This window comes from Ascaphus truei, chromosome 6 (assembly GCF_040206685.1).
Source record: "Ascaphus truei isolate aAscTru1 chromosome 6, aAscTru1.hap1, whole genome shotgun sequence".
Taxonomy (NCBI): Eukaryota; Metazoa; Chordata; class Amphibia; order Anura; family Ascaphidae; genus Ascaphus; species Ascaphus truei.
Window position 1 is genome coordinate 67,187,541 of NC_134488.1, and position 20,291 is coordinate 67,207,831.

Here is a 20,291-nt window from a genome sequence, read left to right on the forward strand (position 1 = left end):
CCAGGTAAAAACAAACCCCCAGGACACACACCCCCTGTGAAAACGAAACGCAGGAAAGGGGCGTAATGCTCAATGTTTCGTCTTTCCTGTGTTTAGTTTTCACAGGGGATGTGTGTCCTGGGGGTTTGTTTTTACCTAGGCACAGGTAGCCGGTGCTTTTGAGCGTGTAGAACATATAAGAGTTTGATTAAGACCATTGAAACTACTCTTTCATAAAGCGCACCATGCGAGAAACGCGTTAGAGGTTTCTCTTTTAAATAGTAGATGTCCCATAAAATTTTTGTTATTTTTTCATTTGGCCTCCAGTTCTCGTTTTTCACTGCTGTGCTCCTAGTTTTTTCTCCTGCTTACCTGTTCCTGTTGTTCCTGGATGCACGCAGCCTATACTGGAGACTTCAGACTTACCTGGGTTCTGGATTGTGAGTACGCCGTCCAGTGACTGTTTGCTGCTGATTTATCACTAAGGGTTACCTGGTATATGCGAGGGTCTGTCGGTTCCCTTAGGGGGACCAAGGGTCCATCGCTTCCAGCTGGTTCCCATTCAATGTGATCTAAGGACTTCCTTATTACAGCTACAGCGTTTATACACACATGGTTTGTCTCCGGTATGTTTGGGGTTAATTCAGCCTGCGCGTGATACACGCTGTCTTCCAGGCTAGTAGCGTCGGGCTTTGAGGTTTATTCCTCTGCTTTGCTTCCCAGAGCAGGGTAAGGGGGATAAGTCACATAGCCGGCAGGAGTGCTTCTCAGCATCTTAGTTGGATGTGTTATTAGGGGTAGACCTAATAACTTCTGTAATTTCTCTGCCTCGTGTTACTGTCCGTGCATAGAAGATTATATTTCTGTGTTAAACTATATGAGACATGCACACAAAAAGACGCTAAGACGCCCTAGTCTATATAGTACACATGCAGATTCTGTCATTCATTTCTTGGTTGTTTATTTCATTAAAACAGCAAAACGTGAAATCTTATTATTTTTTTTTAAAAATCCGTTCTGTAGTACAGTATTGCATAATAGTGATTTGTTTTTAATTCAACTCAATGCCATTTGTAATGACTTTTAAAGCATCCTTTGATTACTATAGAAAGCTTTAGCCCAGCGGTGTGCAAAGTGGGGGGGCGGGAGATTTTTCTGGGGGGCGCGGGCGGCTGCAGAGGCCCCGCGCTCTTCCCCAAGGCATTTAAATTAAATGCCGGGGGATCGCGTGAGGCCTCTGCAACACTATACTTACCGAGGTTCAGGCGCTGTGACGCGTCGCCATGGCAACGCGACATCAAATGACGCCACGGGGGTCATGTGACATCACACGCGTCAAATGATGCCGCGGGTCATGCGACATCACATGACCCCGCAATGTCATTTGACACAGGTCTGAGGTAGGGGCGGCACGGGCATCCAGGCAGGGAAGACACGGTGGCGCAGCAGCAAAAGTTTGCGCTCCCCTGCTTTAGCTCACTTCCCCAGCAGTGCAAGCTTTTTGCAGCACTTCCCTGTTAGTGATAATTTGTTGCCAATGTTCTCAGCAGTTTGGGCTGTAACAATAGTAAATGTTACCATTGTAATATAATGCATTGGCGCTGCTGAATTAGGCTGAGATCATAGTATGTGCCAGGGTGCTTGCGCGCGCCAAGTACAAATTGCAGGATCCTTAGAGGCCAACCCTAGTGCGCACGCACGACGGAGCGCGATGGCGGGACCGCATTTTTTAAAGACAAAAAATTGTCTTTTCAAGCGACTGCCGTGTCACGTGAGGGGTTCAGCCAATCACGGCGAACCAGCTCCGTGATGTCATAGCCACACCTCCGCCACCCCCTATCGCCTGAATCAGTATGTGTAGAGATTGCTTGGGTGCATCATGCGCGCACACACACTCAAGCACACACTATAAACTCAGCCTTACGCTGACTGGAGGTTTGATTAAAATTGAAAGGCGGCCATTATGTTGGGCAAAGCAATCGGGATTTTTACAGATTTAGACCTGGAGCACCAAATGATTGCCAGTTTATGTAAGAATGTACAATTATACATTGCCACATGCTTTACATATAAAAAGGGGGGAATGTATTATTGCTGCTTTAATGTAGTGCCGAATGTTAGCAGGGGAGTCAGACAAGTCAGATTATTATTTATTTAGTTTGCTTGCAATCTTAAAATATATATATGTATGTATGTATGTATGTATGTATGTATATATGTGTATATATATGTATATATGTATGTATGTATGTCAACCCCTTCACAGCCAAAGAGGCCAGCAATGCATTGCAGAGCGATATTAACCCTTTGGATGGCTACGGACATAGCTACTACATCATGAGGCCCCAGGAGTGCCAGACCCCATGACTTAGTAGCTATGTCATAATGTAATTGCTCGTTCTTGTAGGGGAAGAGGACTCTTCTGTTCAGTCATCGGTGATGGAGTGATCGCGAGAGATGGAGGGGCCTGGCTACACAGGGTTAAGGAATAATGTGTTGCTGGCCTTTCTTACAGTAACGGTGTTAACTGACCCTGCTATTTATAGCTGCTGACGCCCCATATACCAGTACAGTACCATTAACACCCTCACTCATTGATGCACACCGCAGTACAGACACACTAATGTGCGCGCACACAGTGTAGACACAATAATATGCACAGTTATACATGCACAAAGATACAAACCCACACAATCTTATACATGGTAATATACGTCTGACATTGTAAATCTGTGCTGGCTTCTGATGAGCATGGATTGCAAGGGACATGGTGAAAGAAGACAATTGTTAATAGTGTTTTAAAGGCTGCAAATAAGTAAAGTTTCAAGGGGGCTAATTACAGAACGGTTGTTTATTTTTCTTTATCTTCCTTGCTATGTGGGCCATTTCCTCACATCTAGTACTACCAGTGTGAATGTTGGCTCGTATGCAAAGAACGAGTACCCACGCACCTCTGAATTAAAGTAAAAGAAGCTTTGTTCTGCAGCAAAGGCTCGTATCCACACAGACATGCCCTTTGTTGAGTCTGTCACGCTTCTGTACATGCAGCGTCCTGGTGAAGGCTTGGAAGGAGATGTGTACGTGCTGTAATAGGTCATGCTTTACCAGCAGCGCGCCTTGCAATGCATTGCTCCGTGCGACCCTCCATTAAATCCTCTGTACCACTTCGCTCCATCTTCAATACATGCTGCTCTGTGTTCAGCCATGTAACGGCTTCTCTGCCATAGTTGTATGGTAATTTACAAAGCGCTTTTGTACTTTTGCAAATACAACAGCATATTGCTCCATATTTCTTTTATCAAGGACTAATTAGTACCGTGGAAAGACTAAAGCAGTGAGTCCAAATATGTAGCTATCAGAACTGACCTTGAAATGAGCAGACATTGACCTTGAAATTGGGGACAAAAACCGGTGCATAGCGTCTCACACAAAGAGTAGGGATATGATAATGAAAGGTTTATTTAGATAAAAACATGGACAAAGAGTACTGATGTAGACACTCTAACGCGTTTCACATGCAGGGTGCTTTATCAAAGATCTTATCATCCTGCGTGTGAAACGCGTTAGTGTCTACATCAGTACTCTTTTTGTCCATGGTTTTTATCTAAATAAACCTTTTTCATTATCATATCCCCACTCTCTTTGTGTGAGACGCTGTGCACTGGTTTTTGTCCCTACGGGGTTTCCTCTATGGCACGCTTGCCCACTCATTTTATTAGTCTCGTAACTTTCAATGGGATCTCACTGTTGGTAAATTTTTTTATTATTTTTTTTAACGTTAAAATGCCACTGTTTGCCATTCGTACACAACCCCCAAATCTCTCTGCTTTTGGCCTTTAGAGATTGATATTACTGCATGATAAAGAGTGTGGGAGGCAGACACAGAAGAACTGAAATTTGCGTCAGTGCCACACGTAATTGTCAAGGAGGGAGCTAATGTGATACACACATGGATTTCTTTAATGTAGTTTCTGTTCACTCCTTTAGCGTCAGGTTTTGAAGCTGTGCTGGTCACCCCCCCCCCCCCATTTCTTGCTCCCCTCCCCTTCAGCAGTGAATGGGATCAGTGTATTTAGAGGAGACATGCCCTTGATTTTATAGAAAGCTATTTCTTTAGTTTCAATGTCCTGCTCCTCTCCTCCGTCCCTCTGCAAGACTCGCTTCCTTCACTCCCTCTGCCCTTTACATTACATTATTGGGTTACCATGATATGGATTTGTAAATATTGAACATGCACATTTTGAATGGTCGATAAATGCTGTTTCCAGTGCTGCTTATCTTGGGGGGGGGGGGGGGGGGGGAGAGGGGGCTGGCGGGGAGATCTTTAGATCACTGTCTGACTGATGAAGAAAGACAAAGCAAATCCCAAAAGCAATCTAGACCATATTGAGATACATATTTAATTGCTGGCAGCTCTCAACAGAGACCCAAAGGCGCCAAGAAATGAGCTCTTAGTTGTCTCTTCACCTGCCACTGTGTGTGTGTGTGTGTGTGTGTGTGTGTGTGTGTGTGTGTGTGTGTATGTATGTATATATATATATATATATTCTAAAATCCTCAAACAACATTTCCTATAAAATAAAGTGCCACAGATTTACCTACTTGTGGCATCCCCCACACTATCTCCACTATTTTTCTTGCTTATGTGACCCTGTCTCCGTTGAACCTTCCTGAAATGGGGCAGCTTCATCGTGATTGTTTCATTGGCATTCTGTTCCTCTTTTTGTGCTTTTGCCTGTGATGCCGCCTTCTGCAGAGCTGCAGCTGCCTGTGCAAGAACAGTCTGTGACATTAGTAGTGGAATTGATGTGTTGCCGGAGAAAGGCACATTGCTGTGAATGAAAGAGCAGTCTCTCTCTCTTGCTCATCCTGACGTGGTCTTCCCCTCACTATTTCGCTTTCCCAGAGCCAAGGATGAAGAGGAGAGCATCGGAAAGTGACGCTGGGGAGACCACCTCGAGGACGAAGGCTCTGTGCACCAGCATCTCGGGAAGTAACGCCAAGCGGGCAGGACCATTTATTCTAGGTAAGCTGTCTGTCCTCTGTAGGGGCTGCATTAGAGTTGCAAATTCGAATGGGACATTTCAATCTTATTTCTCATTGAGCTGAAGACCTTGCGACTTTGATTTACAGGGTGGTCCTAATTGGCAGACCTTTTAGGGTTCCAGCAGAAGTTTTTCAAAGGTGGAATTGATGGGTACAGAGCTTGACAAACGTCACAGGTCTTAAAGTGTCCTGTCACTTGTGTATTCAGTAGAGTTTTATAGCAAGCTGCTCTTGCACTACGGAGCAGATTCATCAAGCTCAAATGAAGATTCCCTGATCCTACGTAAGCTGCCATTGCCTTGAATGGAAGTTAACATCGGATCCATGCATTGGAACTTGATGAGTCCCAGAGAAGAGTTGAAAAGCGAGGAGTACATAGGCAGAGCTTTATATGAGAGTATAAAAGTAGTAATGGTCAGTTTTCTGTATTGACCTGGTAATTGTGGTTTCTAGTTCAGGCAGGCATAACCTAGGGTATCCTCCTGCTAACTGCGGAGGGAGCCGGGGAAGCCTGTATGACCTAATTTAGGGCTTGACTATGCAAGCACTTTGATAAACCGCCAGTAATGTATATGGACCACATTGCTTTGTGCTAATGGAACTGATACGGAGACCTTTGCAGGATGTTTTTGAGAGCAGTTGAGATCAATATTCAGATAATGCTGCTCTTTAACCCGACACTCACTACAAAAGATCCTGCGAGGAAACTTTTTGCCCCTGGAACTGCTTACTTAACAGGAGGTCACCTAATGAGATTACTGCAAAGGAGATTCCACCAGTTGCAGAGGGAAGGATTCCTGACGTGAAAATGTCTACCTTAAAATTGTATTGTCAAATACAGTACACTAGGAACGTATAGGAATATATTCTTAAAGGAAAAGACCTTGCCAAACAGGTTTAAAAAAAAAAACCCAAATAACAGGGCTAGATTTACTAAGCAATATGGCCCATTCACTTGTCTTAAAGCAGCAGCATTATTTTTCTTTTTTTTACTTTGAAATATCTTCTTGCCCTTTCCAAAGCTGGTTCTAATTTTTTAGTTATGGTGCTTCAGGAGATATACACAATATTTAAAATGTGTGTCTTGGAGGTTTAAATGGAGCGCTTCCCGGAGCTCACTGCAGCTTATCATGGTGACCTGAGAAGCTAGAGTTTAAGAAAATAATGATTATTTATTTTATTTTTATTTTTTGTTGTAGTTTTTTCAAAATGGCAGGACATGCTCAGGAGGCAAAATACAAAATAGTTAAACTGAAATAGACTTTGGGGGGGAGAAAGATACTGCTTGGTAAATATGGCTCGCTGTATTGGTCCGGGGATTGGTCTGATTGCCATTTGCCACTCCGGGAATTCTTTTCCCCCTTGTGTAATTGAATTGATAAATGTTACAATGGGATCTTATGGGCCGTCTACTTGATGCATATGAAAAAAGGAGCAGTGTCTCATCCAGTTTAACTAAATGGTGCACTCCCTGAACGTGCATCTTCTTTTCCCCCTGACCCTGTCATCGTGATTATGACAGTGGAAGTGCTGCTGTATGCTAAGGCAGTAAGTGTAAACAGAACGTTTCATCACTCATTGCTGCTACTTCTTCTTTCCTGCCAGGTCCTCGTTTGGGTAACTCTCCAGTACCCAGCATTGTGCAGTGCTTAGCACGGAAGGATGGCACGGACGATTTTTATCAGTTAAAGGCAAGTGTGCAGCCTCTTCCTGCTGTTTGGCCCTGCAGCGCACTGCACTTGCAATACTCGCCCTGCAAAAGCAGTGCATTGCTTGCATTGTTTCATATTACCAAAAAGATGATATACAAAGGCACTCCAATTGCCTATATGTTGTTTGAAAAGTTGATCATGGGGCAGGCTAGCCCATCGGTGCCCTTATATTTCAAGTAGAGGTGTGTATTTACAGGGCCGCAGCCAGATTTCCCGACCCACCCCATTTCACACCTCACGAGCCCCCTCTATTTCACACCCTCTACCTATGTATTTCTCTCCCCTCCGTCTTACTCTCTCCCCCCCACTCCGCCTCACATGTATTTCTCTCCCCTGCGTCTCACTCTTACTCCCTCTTTTCCTCTCTCCCTCCCTCACCCCCTCTCTCACTAGCCCCCACCTTCTGTCAATTACCCCACTCACTCCCCCCCCCCCCCACAAGATGCATTCCTAAAACCCCCACCCCCCCTAAATACATATAACTCCACCCCACAATACATAATAAAAATACCCCGCCAATACAGTACATATTAAAAAGGCCCCCGCCAATACATATTAAAAAGAACCCCGCCGCCCCAATACATTTTTGTTTCAAATATTTTTATTGGGTGAACAGAAGATACAACATCTCAAAACATTGATTGAAAACAGAACACCCTTGTTTTTTCAGTAAATATAGGAAAATAGAGAAAACATTGAGTAATATTAAATAACCCCTGATCAACGTTTTAGTTTTGTTTGCGAACACTACAATAGGTGTATTGATTTCCATCTAAATGGTAACAGGGATCATCAAGCGTTATCCAATAAATGTTCTACAGGAAGGACAAAGAAAGAAAAAGAGCAAGAGAGACAGAAGATTGGGGGGGAAGGGGCAGTATTCGCCCGCGGTCATCATAACTAATATCATTTTTAGGTCAGTTCCGATCACCGACCCAGCCATGGGTCCCACGTTTTTATAAATTCGTCGGTTGACCGCTTCAAAAAGGCTGTCAATTTCTCCATCAGCATCACCTCGTTTATCCTTTTCTCAAGTTTGTCTAGAGGGGGGAGCTATCTTCTACCAAGAGACCGCCACAGCACATCTATATGCCATTAAAATAAATATCAGCCTTCTTATTGGGCGACCAATGTCTTCAACTGGTTTAGCTAACAAAAAAATTCAGTGGGGCCATAGGAATGGACACATCCGTTATTTCTTTTAATACAGTAATAGTTTGGATAGTAATTCAATATTTCTGTATCGCTGGACATGTCCACCAAATATGGGCCTTATTGCTTCTCTGCCCGCAGCCCTTCCAGCACAGGTCAGACACCAGAGGGTAGATTTGTTTCAGCCGACTTGGGGTGAGGTACCAGTAAAATAGAATGTTGTATATATTTTCTTGAATGGTTGTGCATATGGACGTTTTTACAGCAAACTCCCATATATCCTCCCATATATCCTCCCTATCAATTTCTATATTTAAATCCGCCGCCCATTTGAGCATATAGTCATGATCAGGTGAGTCGATCAAGGCCTCCAATCCAGCATATATTCTAGGTATCAAATCTTTTTGATAAATACCTCTCCTACATAATGCTTCAAAGCTTGTGAGGGAGGTGAATTCTAATTTTGGATATTTTTTTTTTTTTGGTAGAAAGTGCCTTATTTGAAGAGATTTAAACATACTAAGGTTTGGTGCCTCATACCTGATTTGGAGCTCTTGGAAACTACATTATGTAATAGGTCGGCAACTACTCTAATATTTTTAGCTTTAAACTGATCGAATTGTTTATAGTCGCATCCTGGAGGGAAATTAGGGTTATTAAAAAGTGGGTTTGTGAAACGGGTGACGTGAGATTACGTTTGCCCTTAGACTTGCTCCAGATCTCCCAGGTAAATCTCATCGGCCCCAGCTCAAACATTTTGGCCTGCACCTCCTTCTAATCCGGTGTTCATAGGGACATTAGCAAAGAAGACATTCTAGCATATTGGGATAACAGTGCGTGCCTAATCTTACATGGACTCCATAGCAGGTTCATTGACTAGACATAACTGGAAGGTTGCAAGTCACAATAACCTTCAAATGACCACAACTGGCCTGCCATCAGCAAATGTACGCCCTGCGCGCGCTTTCGCTCTCTCTTTCCTCTTTTTTCTCTCTCTTTTTTTTTTTTTTTTTCCCTCACAGTGGATGTGTGGGTAATGCATTTTGGCTAATGATTTCTTCATCCTTTTGGCAGTGGGTGTTTAGTCTGGCCTCCGCTCTTGTTGCAGCACTGTAAAGAACTTTAGTGCGTCTTCCATCCTCAGATCCTGAGCCTGGACGAGAGAGGGGAGAAGGCAGTGGAGACACAGGAGGAGCGTCAAGGCAAAATGCTGCTGCATACAGAATACTCGCTCCTATCCCTCCTCCATAACCAGGATGGTGTGGTGCATCATCACGGCCTGTTCCAGGTAATTCAGAGCACTGACACACAGCACATTGTGTCTGTAAACTGTACACATAGGAAAATTTCCCATGTAATTTCCTCTTGCAGCTATCAAATGTTCCTTATTTAGTTCTATCTATCATCATTAATCGCTTTCCATGGAAAGATTGTCACCTTTTAGTGAAATGTTACTTCTGGTGAAGAATGAATGTTGACCCACACCAGTCCCCTAGTCCAGGGATGCGCAAACTTCCTGCGCTGCGCCCCCCCTGCCTGCTCTATTCACAATCGCGCCCCCCCTTACCTTCAATGGGGAGTCATGTGATGTTGCGTCACATGACCCGCGGCGTGATTTGCCGTCACGTCTCCATGGTAATGGGCGTCATTTGACGCCGCGCTGCCATGGAGACGCGTGGACAAGAACCGGTAAGTACATTTACAGAGGCCTCGCGCTCTTAGCTTCTGGTGGCTATTCTTGCCAAGTGCTTAAGACCCAATTATCTTAGGAATAGATGTGGGTCCCCAGTTTCAGTATTTTAATTATTATAATTTTTTTAATTTTTTTATATATATATATATATATATATATACACACAAAACGAGTAGGGGATATTGCCGCTTTAAGCTTCCGCAGAACTTTGCCGGGCAATGCGATAGTAGGGCATCTGGCCGTAATAGTTATTTTATCCTGTGTTTCTCCCTATCTGAGTCTCCTAGTGTCAGCCTGGTACACATGTTACAAACACTGGGAGTCGAACAGCTGCTGTTTGCAGGCAGAAATACATTTCTAAATGGGGTTCGTTAGCAACTGCGTCCCTAAAATAACCACCATTCCTTTTGTTTATCACCCTGCATACTATAGCAGCCTCTCGTTTGATTAGGTGAGATCGCAGATGCTGGAGGTGCTAGCCTGCTATTCAGATAATAGCAGCATGCATTCTGTTTGCCTGGCTGTGTGTTTTCAGAGTAGTGAGAATGTACCTTGTGTAGCAGGAGGAAGGGGGTGGTGATGCAGGACCCCACTTTGAGTCGTATTTCATTCTGGATGCCACATCTCCTGAAGAGCATAGGAGGGTATGGAGAAGGGGTACTGCAGCACTAGACTTTGTCTATAGGCGGTTTGAGAGCCATGGCCATTTTGATGTTAATGTAAGCAAGTTGCTTACTCTGTGCTTCGGGCACCATAATTAGATCGTAAGCTCTTTGGTGCAGGGCCCCCTTTAGCCTTATATTGTCATTTTCCTGTTGCGCTTATTCCCATTGTTCGTAATGTTATTACCACATATTGTTATGTTGTAAAGTGCTGTATGCACTATTGGCGCTATATAAATAACATACGTACAGGGCGGACACACGTGCCTGTGTAATATTACCATGTGCGGTGATGCATTCACTCGCACCACTAAATAATGGTCAAACATTAGTCCTTTCATTGCAGTCTAGAAGTATATATTGTAGAAAAGGCAGCATTTACATGGGAGATTTCAAGGTGTTTATTGCTGACTATCGATGTTTCGGTCCTACACAGGGACCTTTCTCAAGACAGGAGAGGGGTAGGACTGAAACGCTGATCCACAGCAATAAACACCTTGTCAATGTGTATGCTGCCCTCTCTTCAGCGTTTGACATGTACCTGGTATTCTCCAGTAGCACCTAGCACCCATTAAACGTTTACTCTACAAATCTGAGTGCTCTTTCCTTTTGTTGTACAGGTGCGTGTACTGACATAGATTATTCATTAATAACAAAAACGTGTGTACGTATTTAGTGTTGGTATGCAGTGCTGCATAATCATTCACTTTATTCTCTCTCGGCCTCTCTCCCTGTATCTTTCTCTCATTCCACATGTTTCATTATGTTCTGTCTCTCCTCTGTCTCTATTTATCTTTGTATGTCTTTTACTCTCTGCTGCGTCCCTCTCCCTCTTTGTATCTTTCAATACTCTCGATTTTCTGTGTCTCTTTCCCTATCTCTTGTCCTTCCTCCATTTTTACCTATCCTGCCTTGACTCTTCCCACCTCTCAGGACCGGACTTGTGAGATCGTGGAAGATCTGGACGCCAACAAACTGGTTAGGAAAATACGGAAGCGGATCTGCCTGGTTCTGGACTGCCTGTGCGCACACGACTTCAGCGACAAGACAGCCGACCTCATCAACCTACAGCATTACGTCATCAAGGAGAAGCGCCTGGGGGAGCGGGAGACTGTGGTCATATTCTATGACGTGGTACGGGTCGTGGAAGCGCTACACAAGGTACGACTAACGTGGGTGGGGCCCGGGGCAGTTAAACCGCTGGGCCAGTCTCTAAACGGTCTGTGCTACAAATGGGGGGAGAAGAGGGACTGACATCCAGTCTTTCTTGCTTGATGTGTTAACCGATTTGCTGCTAGAGAGGCCAGCAACGCATTGCGTCTCGCAACCTCTTCGTCCGAGCTAACTGGCTGATCTGCCTGGCAGCAAAGGGGGGATTTGCAAAGTGTTCTCTCTAAGTTGCAGTAACATTAACAAATGTCTCCTTTCTTTGCAGAAAAATATTGTGCACAGAGACTTGAAACTGGGCAACATGGTGCTAAACAAGAGGTAAGACACTGTTGCTGTCTGAAATCTTCTGTTGCATTGAGATTATGGGAGGGGAAGCGTGATAGTCTCTGAATGGTGAACTTTGCCAAGGATTTCTAGAGGCCGTGGCAGAGCTGGGATTCCCTTGGAAGCAGAAGTCTGTTGCAGTCCGTTTTATGTGTAGGACGACTTCAGTTCTTACATGTGGGAGTTCCCTCTGATTATGAATATGTTGTGATTGCTAGTAATTGTAGTCCTGTGCGTATGAGGTAGTTGTAACAGTGCAGAAAGAACCGTCTCATGTAGCAGGTAAAACATTCAGTGTAATCGGCTTCTTTTGAAAGTCAATCCCCCTTAAAGTAATATTTTAACTTTTTTGTATCTTGTGAAAAATGAATATGTATCGCTTCTTGACAAACGTATCGTGTACTTATTTGTCTCTTTGGCAAATGATGGCTTTATAATTACTTTGTAAGGCAAGAACAAAACAAATAGAACAATATATCTGCAGCTTTAAGGACTGAACGTGTTATCACCCAAAAAAACACTGGATAAAGATTGTTTAACCCTGCAAAGCTATTGTAATAACTGTTTGCCAGTCCTAAGCCCCAGGTAAGTTGTTGGCGTTCCTCTTATTTGCAAATTAATTCTGAAGACACTTGTCATGTACGGCACACAGTTGAGCATGCGACCTGCATTCGGGACAAGGGTTAATACACGGCTCTTTAGCTGGCCCACTTTTCACCTTTTTTGTAAATGTCCCTCAAATTAACAATTTCGCCCCTCACCCCCATGCCATCTGTCACGAACCGCACAGAAGTGAGCATGTGACTTAGATATGCAACCAGTGTTAACACACAGCTACTGTAGCCAACTCACCTGTCTCCTGCGCAAGGTACTTTTGATTAGTTAATATTAAGCCCTTACTCAATTGCAATCATATTTATCTACTTCTACCACCCAAGAAATATGCAATAATATGTATTCATATCTATCTGCCTGGGTCTCAGGTCCCTGTTATTAAAGAAAAACTATGCACTTAACACACACACACTTGTTGCAGTATAATGTGCCCCAAAATGTATTTTACTCTTTACATGCAACAGTTCATTCAGAGCCCAACGCATTACTTATTAGAGGTATATTTTAATATATATATAAAAATACAGAACATACAGTTACAATAAATGCAGAACAGTTTCTTAAAATCAAAGGCTATAACATACGTAGACATTCCTATACTTGACCACGTCATAGGATTTCCCCAGAGCCGTGATTAGCGTAGAAATATGAAAATTCACGTGCCTGATTCCAAACACACCTCTGTTGAATTCCGAGGATAAACCATTATCTGTGTCTTGCAACTCTTACCCATGCAGTGTGGGGTATGATTTAATTTGTCTAATCGCAACAGTGACGGATATACATTTGTTACTCTTATGAATTTTTGCCATGTCTATAATTTTTCATTTAATATAGTCTTACAACCAAGTTGGTGACCTATTTGTCACCTCTCTGGCATGTACAAGTGATAATTCAAGACTGTTACAGTTCTCTTTGAGGCTGGCGGTTCAGGATCTGGCTATCGTTCCTAGCCTTCTAAACTACACATTTCACTTTTAGTGGACCATCTGTGATCCTCCCCTCACCCCCAATTACACCCCCTGTGTAGATCAGCACAGACCCAGGAAGGGTCTTGACTTGTCATAAACACAGTATCTTGTATTTGTAAGCCAAACTGTAATCAAATTAACCCCTGAAGCACCAGATTGATTAAAATACTTAATATCTCATGATTTAATCATGACGGCACCATTCGTCAAACAAGTAGGCTGTCGCTGTCCCCAACAAAAAGCAATGCATATTGATTTTTCACAAGAGGCCATTTAGGTTAATGCCGCTGATTAGCCGTCAGTCCAATGAGCGTGTTAAAAAGTCTACTTAAGATGTGATTTGCGCATCAGTGTGGGTTTTGATCTCTAAATTCTGCACACTGGATTTCCCAGCCTTGGCTCGGTGTTCCCTTTATTATAACGCCCACCTCTTTTAACAGCTGCTATTACATATTGTTGATTTTCTGAGCGGAAAGTCGTGCCCACAGATAGAAAGCAGCTGACACGCGTCTCTCTCTTTCTCGCATCAAATAAGTCTTTGGAAAACGAGCCCTTGAAATGAAAGCTGTTAGCGGCTTCCTGGCTGGTGTTTTTCCAAGTGAATGAGCGTGGGCTGAGTGCAGCATTGCCCTGATCAAGGTGATTCATTCTCTTGTATCTTCCCAAAAGTACAGTGCGTTCAGCCCCGGATTCCAGCTGTGAGAGTTGGGAGTTGCAGGAGGTGGTATCAACGTTCCACACAGCTCAAACCTCTTCGGTGCCGTGTGTATGTGTCTGTATGTAGAAGACATGCTTGCACCTGCTGACGCGTGACAGCAGGTACAAGAGTGTTAGTCCCACCCCGTTTTGCACTCTAATGCAGACACAATTGTGTCTGCTCTCGCTGGTGCTTTGTTGTGCCACAATGCACTAGCGGGAGCAGTAATGTGTGTGTGTGTGTGTGTGTGTGTGTGTGTGTGTGTGTGTGTGTATATATATATACATATACACCTTTTTCTATATTTTTATTTGTATCGAATATATATCACACAGCAAAACAGCAGGCACCCCTGTAAAGATTATTGGCGAGTGCAGACATCATAGGAATCAAATAGACTCCTACCTTACACAGGACCAGATTAAAGTCCTGGGCACTCTTGCACGCTCATCTTAGGTCCCCAAGATAGATCTATAGATAAATATTTGCATGTTGTACAATATATAGGTCCCATAAATATAATTATCTAATATATGACTTTGATACTATGACTTAAGTTTTTTATTTAGCAGTTTTATTTTCTCATTTGTGAGTCATCTGAGTTGTTTTTTTGTTTTTTTGGGGAGGGGTGGGGGGGGGTGCACTGGGCACTGTACCTATTGTGCCCAGTGCATAATCCAGGCCTGACCGTACACTTTGGTGAAGGTGCTATTTTAAGAACCAAAACGTTGGATTTGTGTGTGCAATGCCCTTCTGTTGATTCACTTACCTGCAATGTGCTGCTGCTACTTTTACCCTGATCCATGGGTTTGGGTAAGGTATAATTGTACAGGCGGCACTCCACTCACAACCTGGGTGCACTAAACATTTGTAATATGACAATGTAGGATGAAATAGGCACCCCCAGCCTGGTCAAGTGAATACATGTGGATTTATTCAACCATCAAAGTTTCGGTTCAAACATGAGCCTGTTTTGAACCCGAAACATTGATCATTGAATAAAGTGTGTTTCTTAATCTATGTCTCAATATAAAAAATAAGAACCTTTCCGAGGCCTGTGCTGTTTCAATTCTAGTTTCTGAGATTCCATGTGAGACCTGGAAATCTTCTTCTTAATGTTGTGTATTTATTTTCTGGCTCCCTCCCCACCCTTCTATTTATTCTTTTGTTGAGGAGGATAGAGCTGTAAACCCCCTCTGGCTGTTAACATTATGTAACGTGCAGCATGTACTTCCAGTACTGTAATCATCAGGGGAGAAGTCATAGCAGAGCAGCCGCTAATGGGTTAAGCCTCAAAACGGTCATGATGGAGCCGATGACTCACCCGGAGCCAGCGATGGTGACAGATGATGTGTTGCTGTTTTCCTTTTGCGATGGAAATGATTGTATTCCCGTACTGGGAGCTGAAAATCGGGAGTGAAAGCAGCGGGCAGCCTGGGGGAAGAGACGGTGTTAACCCCTTCACCGCTGGGGAGGCCAACCACACAATTCTGGCCTCTCAAGCAGTGAGGGGGGTTACACAGCCACAGCTGTTCCTGATATCTAAGCCAGTACAAGGCTTTTAGGTTGGTCTATAAATAGCCCATACAAGCCTTCTTATAAAAAGGGGGTTATCCTATTTCTGATCCTCCTTTTTAAAATGTATATATCACCAACTAAGTCAGTTACAGTACAGAGTGTAAAGGGCACTAGACAGCTCCTTGTGAAAATGACCAGAAGACCAATTAAAAGTTCAGTGGCATTTTTAAAGGCAGGTACAGTACGCAAAACATACCTGATGTCCTGCAGTATTTAATGCCCAAATGTTGTTTTTGAGAGGCACATAGAAGCAGAGAAGTCTTAAGTGATTTAAGGTTATTCAACTATATAGATTTTCCAGAGATGTAAACAATTTAAAGCAGCAATCCCCCGATTTTCTTTCTCCCCCCCCCCCCCAATCATATTTAGTATCTTGCCCCCCTGAGCATGTGCTGCTCAAGAAGAGGCCTCTTAGGTCTCGTCCAGGCAGAGAGCGAGCTCGAACACTGTGCGAGCAGGGGCGATTAGTGCCCAGTGTAGTTGTGCGCATGCCCGTGACATCACATGAGCCCTCATTCGCTGAACCACACACGTGACCAGGGCAAGCGCGACAAATTCAGAAGAATTTGTCTCGGCAAGTAGCTGAGCGCGGAGCACTCGCGGCACGTGCTCGCGCACTCAGGACAAACACATTGTTGCAATGTGTTTTATCGCACTGAGCGAAGCCGTGGGGGGGAAAAATGGCGATCCGCACAGATAACCGCCTTAATACAAGACTTCTGACAATGTATGTTACTCTGTCAAAATCCTGCCAGTTTTATTTTAATTATTTCTGTTCATGTATCTTTTTTTTTTTTTTTTAACGGGCTTGTTGCAGCCTGCAAGAATAAGAACCATATTTAATGAGCAGTTTTCTGCCATAAGGCACCTTCCAGTGGTCAAAGACCACTATTCAAGTTGGTGGGCTGTAAGAAGTTTTCCAGCGCCTGAAGTAGTCTTCTAGCAGGTTTATAAAGAGATTCATTCTTCTGTTTATTAATGGCATGGCATTTCTTTTTGTCTCCTGTCTCAGAACCCATAGAATAACCATAACCAACTTCTGCCTTGGGAAACATCTTGTGAGTGAAGATGACCTGTTAAAGGATCAGCGAGGGAGCCCAGCATATATCAGTCCTGACGTGCTCAGTGGTGAGTGCACGGAGCATACATGGGTATCCTAGCTGTCTTTCTTCAGGCTTCTGTATCCCAATGCAATGCATTGCTGGCCCCTTCAGCACAAGGACAGAAGTCCATTACTTCTAAGTTTCTGCATTTAAATGTAAAGTGTTGATAAGTAGCATTAGACCTCTTTAATTCAGTCAGTGTTAGCGGTTCTACCAGCAACACTATATATAGGTGCCACTGCACTGAGCCCCACAGTTGGAGGCCTCATGCTCTTCCTCATAATAATGAAATTGATTGCCGGGGATGAGCGCGGGGCCTCTGTAACTCTTAGTCTACTTCGTGATCTCTTCCTGCAGTGTCCCTCATGGTGGCGTTGTGTTTCCATGACAACGGGGCGTCACGTGGCGAGAACAGGGCGCCCTGTGGAGCCTCGTTGCCCTGACGTGATGCCGCATGATATCACGTGATGTCCTGTTATGGCAACGCACGGCCATTTGACGTCGCAGCACCATGTTGAGGGACACTGTAGAAAGAGATCGCAAAGGAGAAGGTAACAGGCCCCTCACCACGTCCATGCACGAGCCTCGCAATTTTCCCTTGCCGGCCCTGTATATACCACATCAGGGGCGTTCTGGCCTAGTGGCAATCGCAGCCAGCCGAGAGGAGCAGGGTGGTTGTTTGCATCTCTGAATAATTTCTGCCATAAGATAGCGTTGCAGAGCTTGCATACCAAATCCTCCCTGGGCGGGGGGTTGTGTGTGTGATGAATGTTTATTTGCAAAGCGCCAACATATTCTGCCACACGATACAGGGGGGGTACAGAGTGACATCAATTACATAAACAGAATAGCATACAATTGCAAACATATACAGAAGGTAATGAGGGCCATGCTCATGTGGTTTTACAATCTAGAGGGAATAAGGGGCAATGTTGAAACAAAAGAGTAGAGTTGCTGCTTATTGTGGAACAATGTATGCCTCGGAGTATGGTCCAGCCGCAAAGCTGATCCCGTTAATGTTTGGGGATGTGGATTTTGGGGGCTGTTATATTGCATGGAGTTTGGTCAAGCTGAACAGCTGGTCCCAATAGGGTTGAAGGGAAAAATGAGAAGAGCACGGAGACCTCCTTCAATCGCAGCGGGAAATGATCTGAGGGTGGATTTAGGTGTGCAAAGGGAGGAAGGGGTTGCGTGTTGAGCATGATTTGAAGAGATGTCATGTCTGATGGACTCAATCTTATCTGTGAAGTAGGTGGCCAGGTCTTGGATGTGAGGGGGGGGGGGAAGAGATGCAGTTGGACAGAGAGAGGATTTAAATGTGGGACATAGGCGTTGAGGTTTAGAGTACAGAGTTCATATGAGAACAGTTGGTTTACTTGGCAAGAGGGAGGGCAGTGTTGTAGGAGGAGAGTAGGAATTTTATAGTGGAGGAAATCTGCTTTAGAGCGTGATTTCCTCCAGTAATGTCCAGCAGTGTGATCACTTTTGGAGGTAGCGGGTAGAGTTTGTTTGCCATGGTTGTTACTTAATTTGTTGGCAGGAGCTGACTTGTCAAATGCTGCTGAGAGTGTACTGTTGTATAGAGAGATTGCCAGGTCTGGGTAGGAAAGGTTACAGATGGGAGATGAGAAGTTGTAAAGATGTTGAAAATTGGAGGGGTCTAGTGCATGTTGGTTTCTGTATGTGCGTGTGGAAGTAGGTGTTCTGGAGGGTGCAGAGGGTAGAGTGAAGCTAAAAGTTAGGAGGTGATGATCAGAGAGAGGGAAGGGAGTGTTAGGAGTTGGACAGCAGAAGTGTTTAGAAAACAAGATCAAGGAAATGTCAATTGCATTGTGTAGGTGAGCTGGTCCACTGGGAGAGACGATAGGAGGTGGTTAAAGAGATGAGCTGGGCAGCTGAAGTGGCATTGAGATTGTCAATGTCTCCCAGGATGACAGTAGGTGTCAGAAGAGAGGAACTGAGGTGGCAAATATGGTGCTAAATCACCATATTGTGCATGTATAATGTTTGTTTGGTGACTGGTGCATGATATAGCTACATATACATACAGTATATACACAGAAAAGCAGCACTCCATTACAGACTGGTGCATACCTTCCAGTGTGTCCGAAAGAGAATAAATCGCACACCATGGAATAAATACCAAAATACGTTTTTTGTCTTAATGTTTCGGCTCACGCTAGAGCCTTTCTCGTTTGTGTGTGTGTGTGTGTGTGTGTGTGTGTGTGTGTGTGTGTGTGTGTGTGTCCAACAAGAAACACGTGATTGAAGACTGCACAGTCCTTAACCGTTTTGACGCAAGAAGTGATCACCGATTGGTTCGCTGAAGATTAACCCTGAACGAAAAGAAAACTGATAAAAAAAAAAAAAAAAACCATCAACGTAACCAAGAATAACAGTTGAGAATTTCAACTATAACAACGATCGCTTCAACGTGCTCAAAATGCATGGGGACTCTTTAACCAACGATTAGCAAGAGCTTTCGAAGATTGTAGTTGAAAGTGCTGAATAAACAGGAGGAATCACTAACCAAATACAGCATAAAACAATATCTAATAATACCACTATAAATGAGGGAAACGATAAATGAAGCAATTCCAAGATCTGAATATGGAGAGCGGTGCAATAAAATCTGCCAACGGTTAACTGAAAGCAGCAACACTGCATTTCCCCCCTCTCCCCACCCCCCTCGTATGTGTAAGGCATGTGGCAGTGTATCATTCTACACACTCTTACCTAAGCTGACAATCATTCGGTGCTCTTGTTATAAATCTGTAAATAAAACGGATTGTGTGACCAACATTAATCCTTCAGTCAGAGTAGTAAGGATACATTGTAGCTGCTGAGTTACAAAGGTAACATTGACTATTGTTACCGTTTACAGCATATTTGATAACAAATTATCACAATCAGACAAAGATCTTACATTGCTGGAGAATGCTATTGAAATCAAGATTCTTTAGAGGAGCAATCCATGCAATATCCTACGTGTTTTCAAATCCGTTCTGTAGTATTAGATACTACATTAAAAAAAAAAATGTCTTAATTCCGCTCTTAATGCTATTTTTAATACTATTTTTAATGCATTTTAATATACTGAGCATATTTTTGATTTTCTAGAGCAAATTTGTGCCACCTCCCCTTTAGCAAGATCTTTTTATGAACCCTGGGAAGCAGGATTTTACTAATCGATCACGGGAGTGTGAATCGATCGTAGCTTAGCGAATTTGTTTTCAATAAACGTTAACAAAGGCTGCACATTTTAAAACCAACTCTTTTTTTTTAAAAAATTTTTTATGGATTTTTATTTTTTATTTTTTTTAAAGCGGCTCGATTGCCTCAAAATGTATTAATGGCATTCAATAATAAAAAAAAATATGCAGTAAGTTTTATAACATTACAGAACCAATTTATTTAACTAAAAAAACAAGCCATAAGATTTCACATGTTTTGTTGCTTGAAAATGTAACTGTAATATGGTGAAGAAGACTATTGAAGATAACAAAGCTTAAATATGACAAAGCAGTGATCTTATAGTTGGAAAGAAGCAAATCATTGCACTCACAAGACCATGGATCAACAATTATTG

General features: G+C 43.4%; 1 protein-coding gene across 3 annotated transcripts in view; it reads left to right on the forward strand.

The window, feature by feature from the left end:
* The window catches only part of STK40 (serine/threonine kinase 40), a 33,712-nt gene that overhangs the window by 4,955 nt on the left and 8,466 nt on the right, over positions 1-20,291 (forward strand). For all 3 annotated transcript variants that reach the window (XM_075604724.1, XM_075604725.1, XM_075604726.1), the window contains exons 2-7: positions 4,886-5,005; positions 6,631-6,716; positions 9,034-9,177; positions 11,178-11,405; positions 11,680-11,732; positions 16,612-16,727. In XM_075604724.1, the coding sequence (XP_075460839.1) occupies positions 4,894-5,005; positions 6,631-6,716; positions 9,034-9,177; positions 11,178-11,405; positions 11,680-11,732; positions 16,612-16,727 (739 nt within the window). In that variant the 5' untranslated portion in view covers positions 4,886-4,893. The remainder of the gene's footprint in view (positions 1-4,885; positions 5,006-6,630; positions 6,717-9,033; positions 9,178-11,177; positions 11,406-11,679; positions 11,733-16,611; positions 16,728-20,291) is intronic.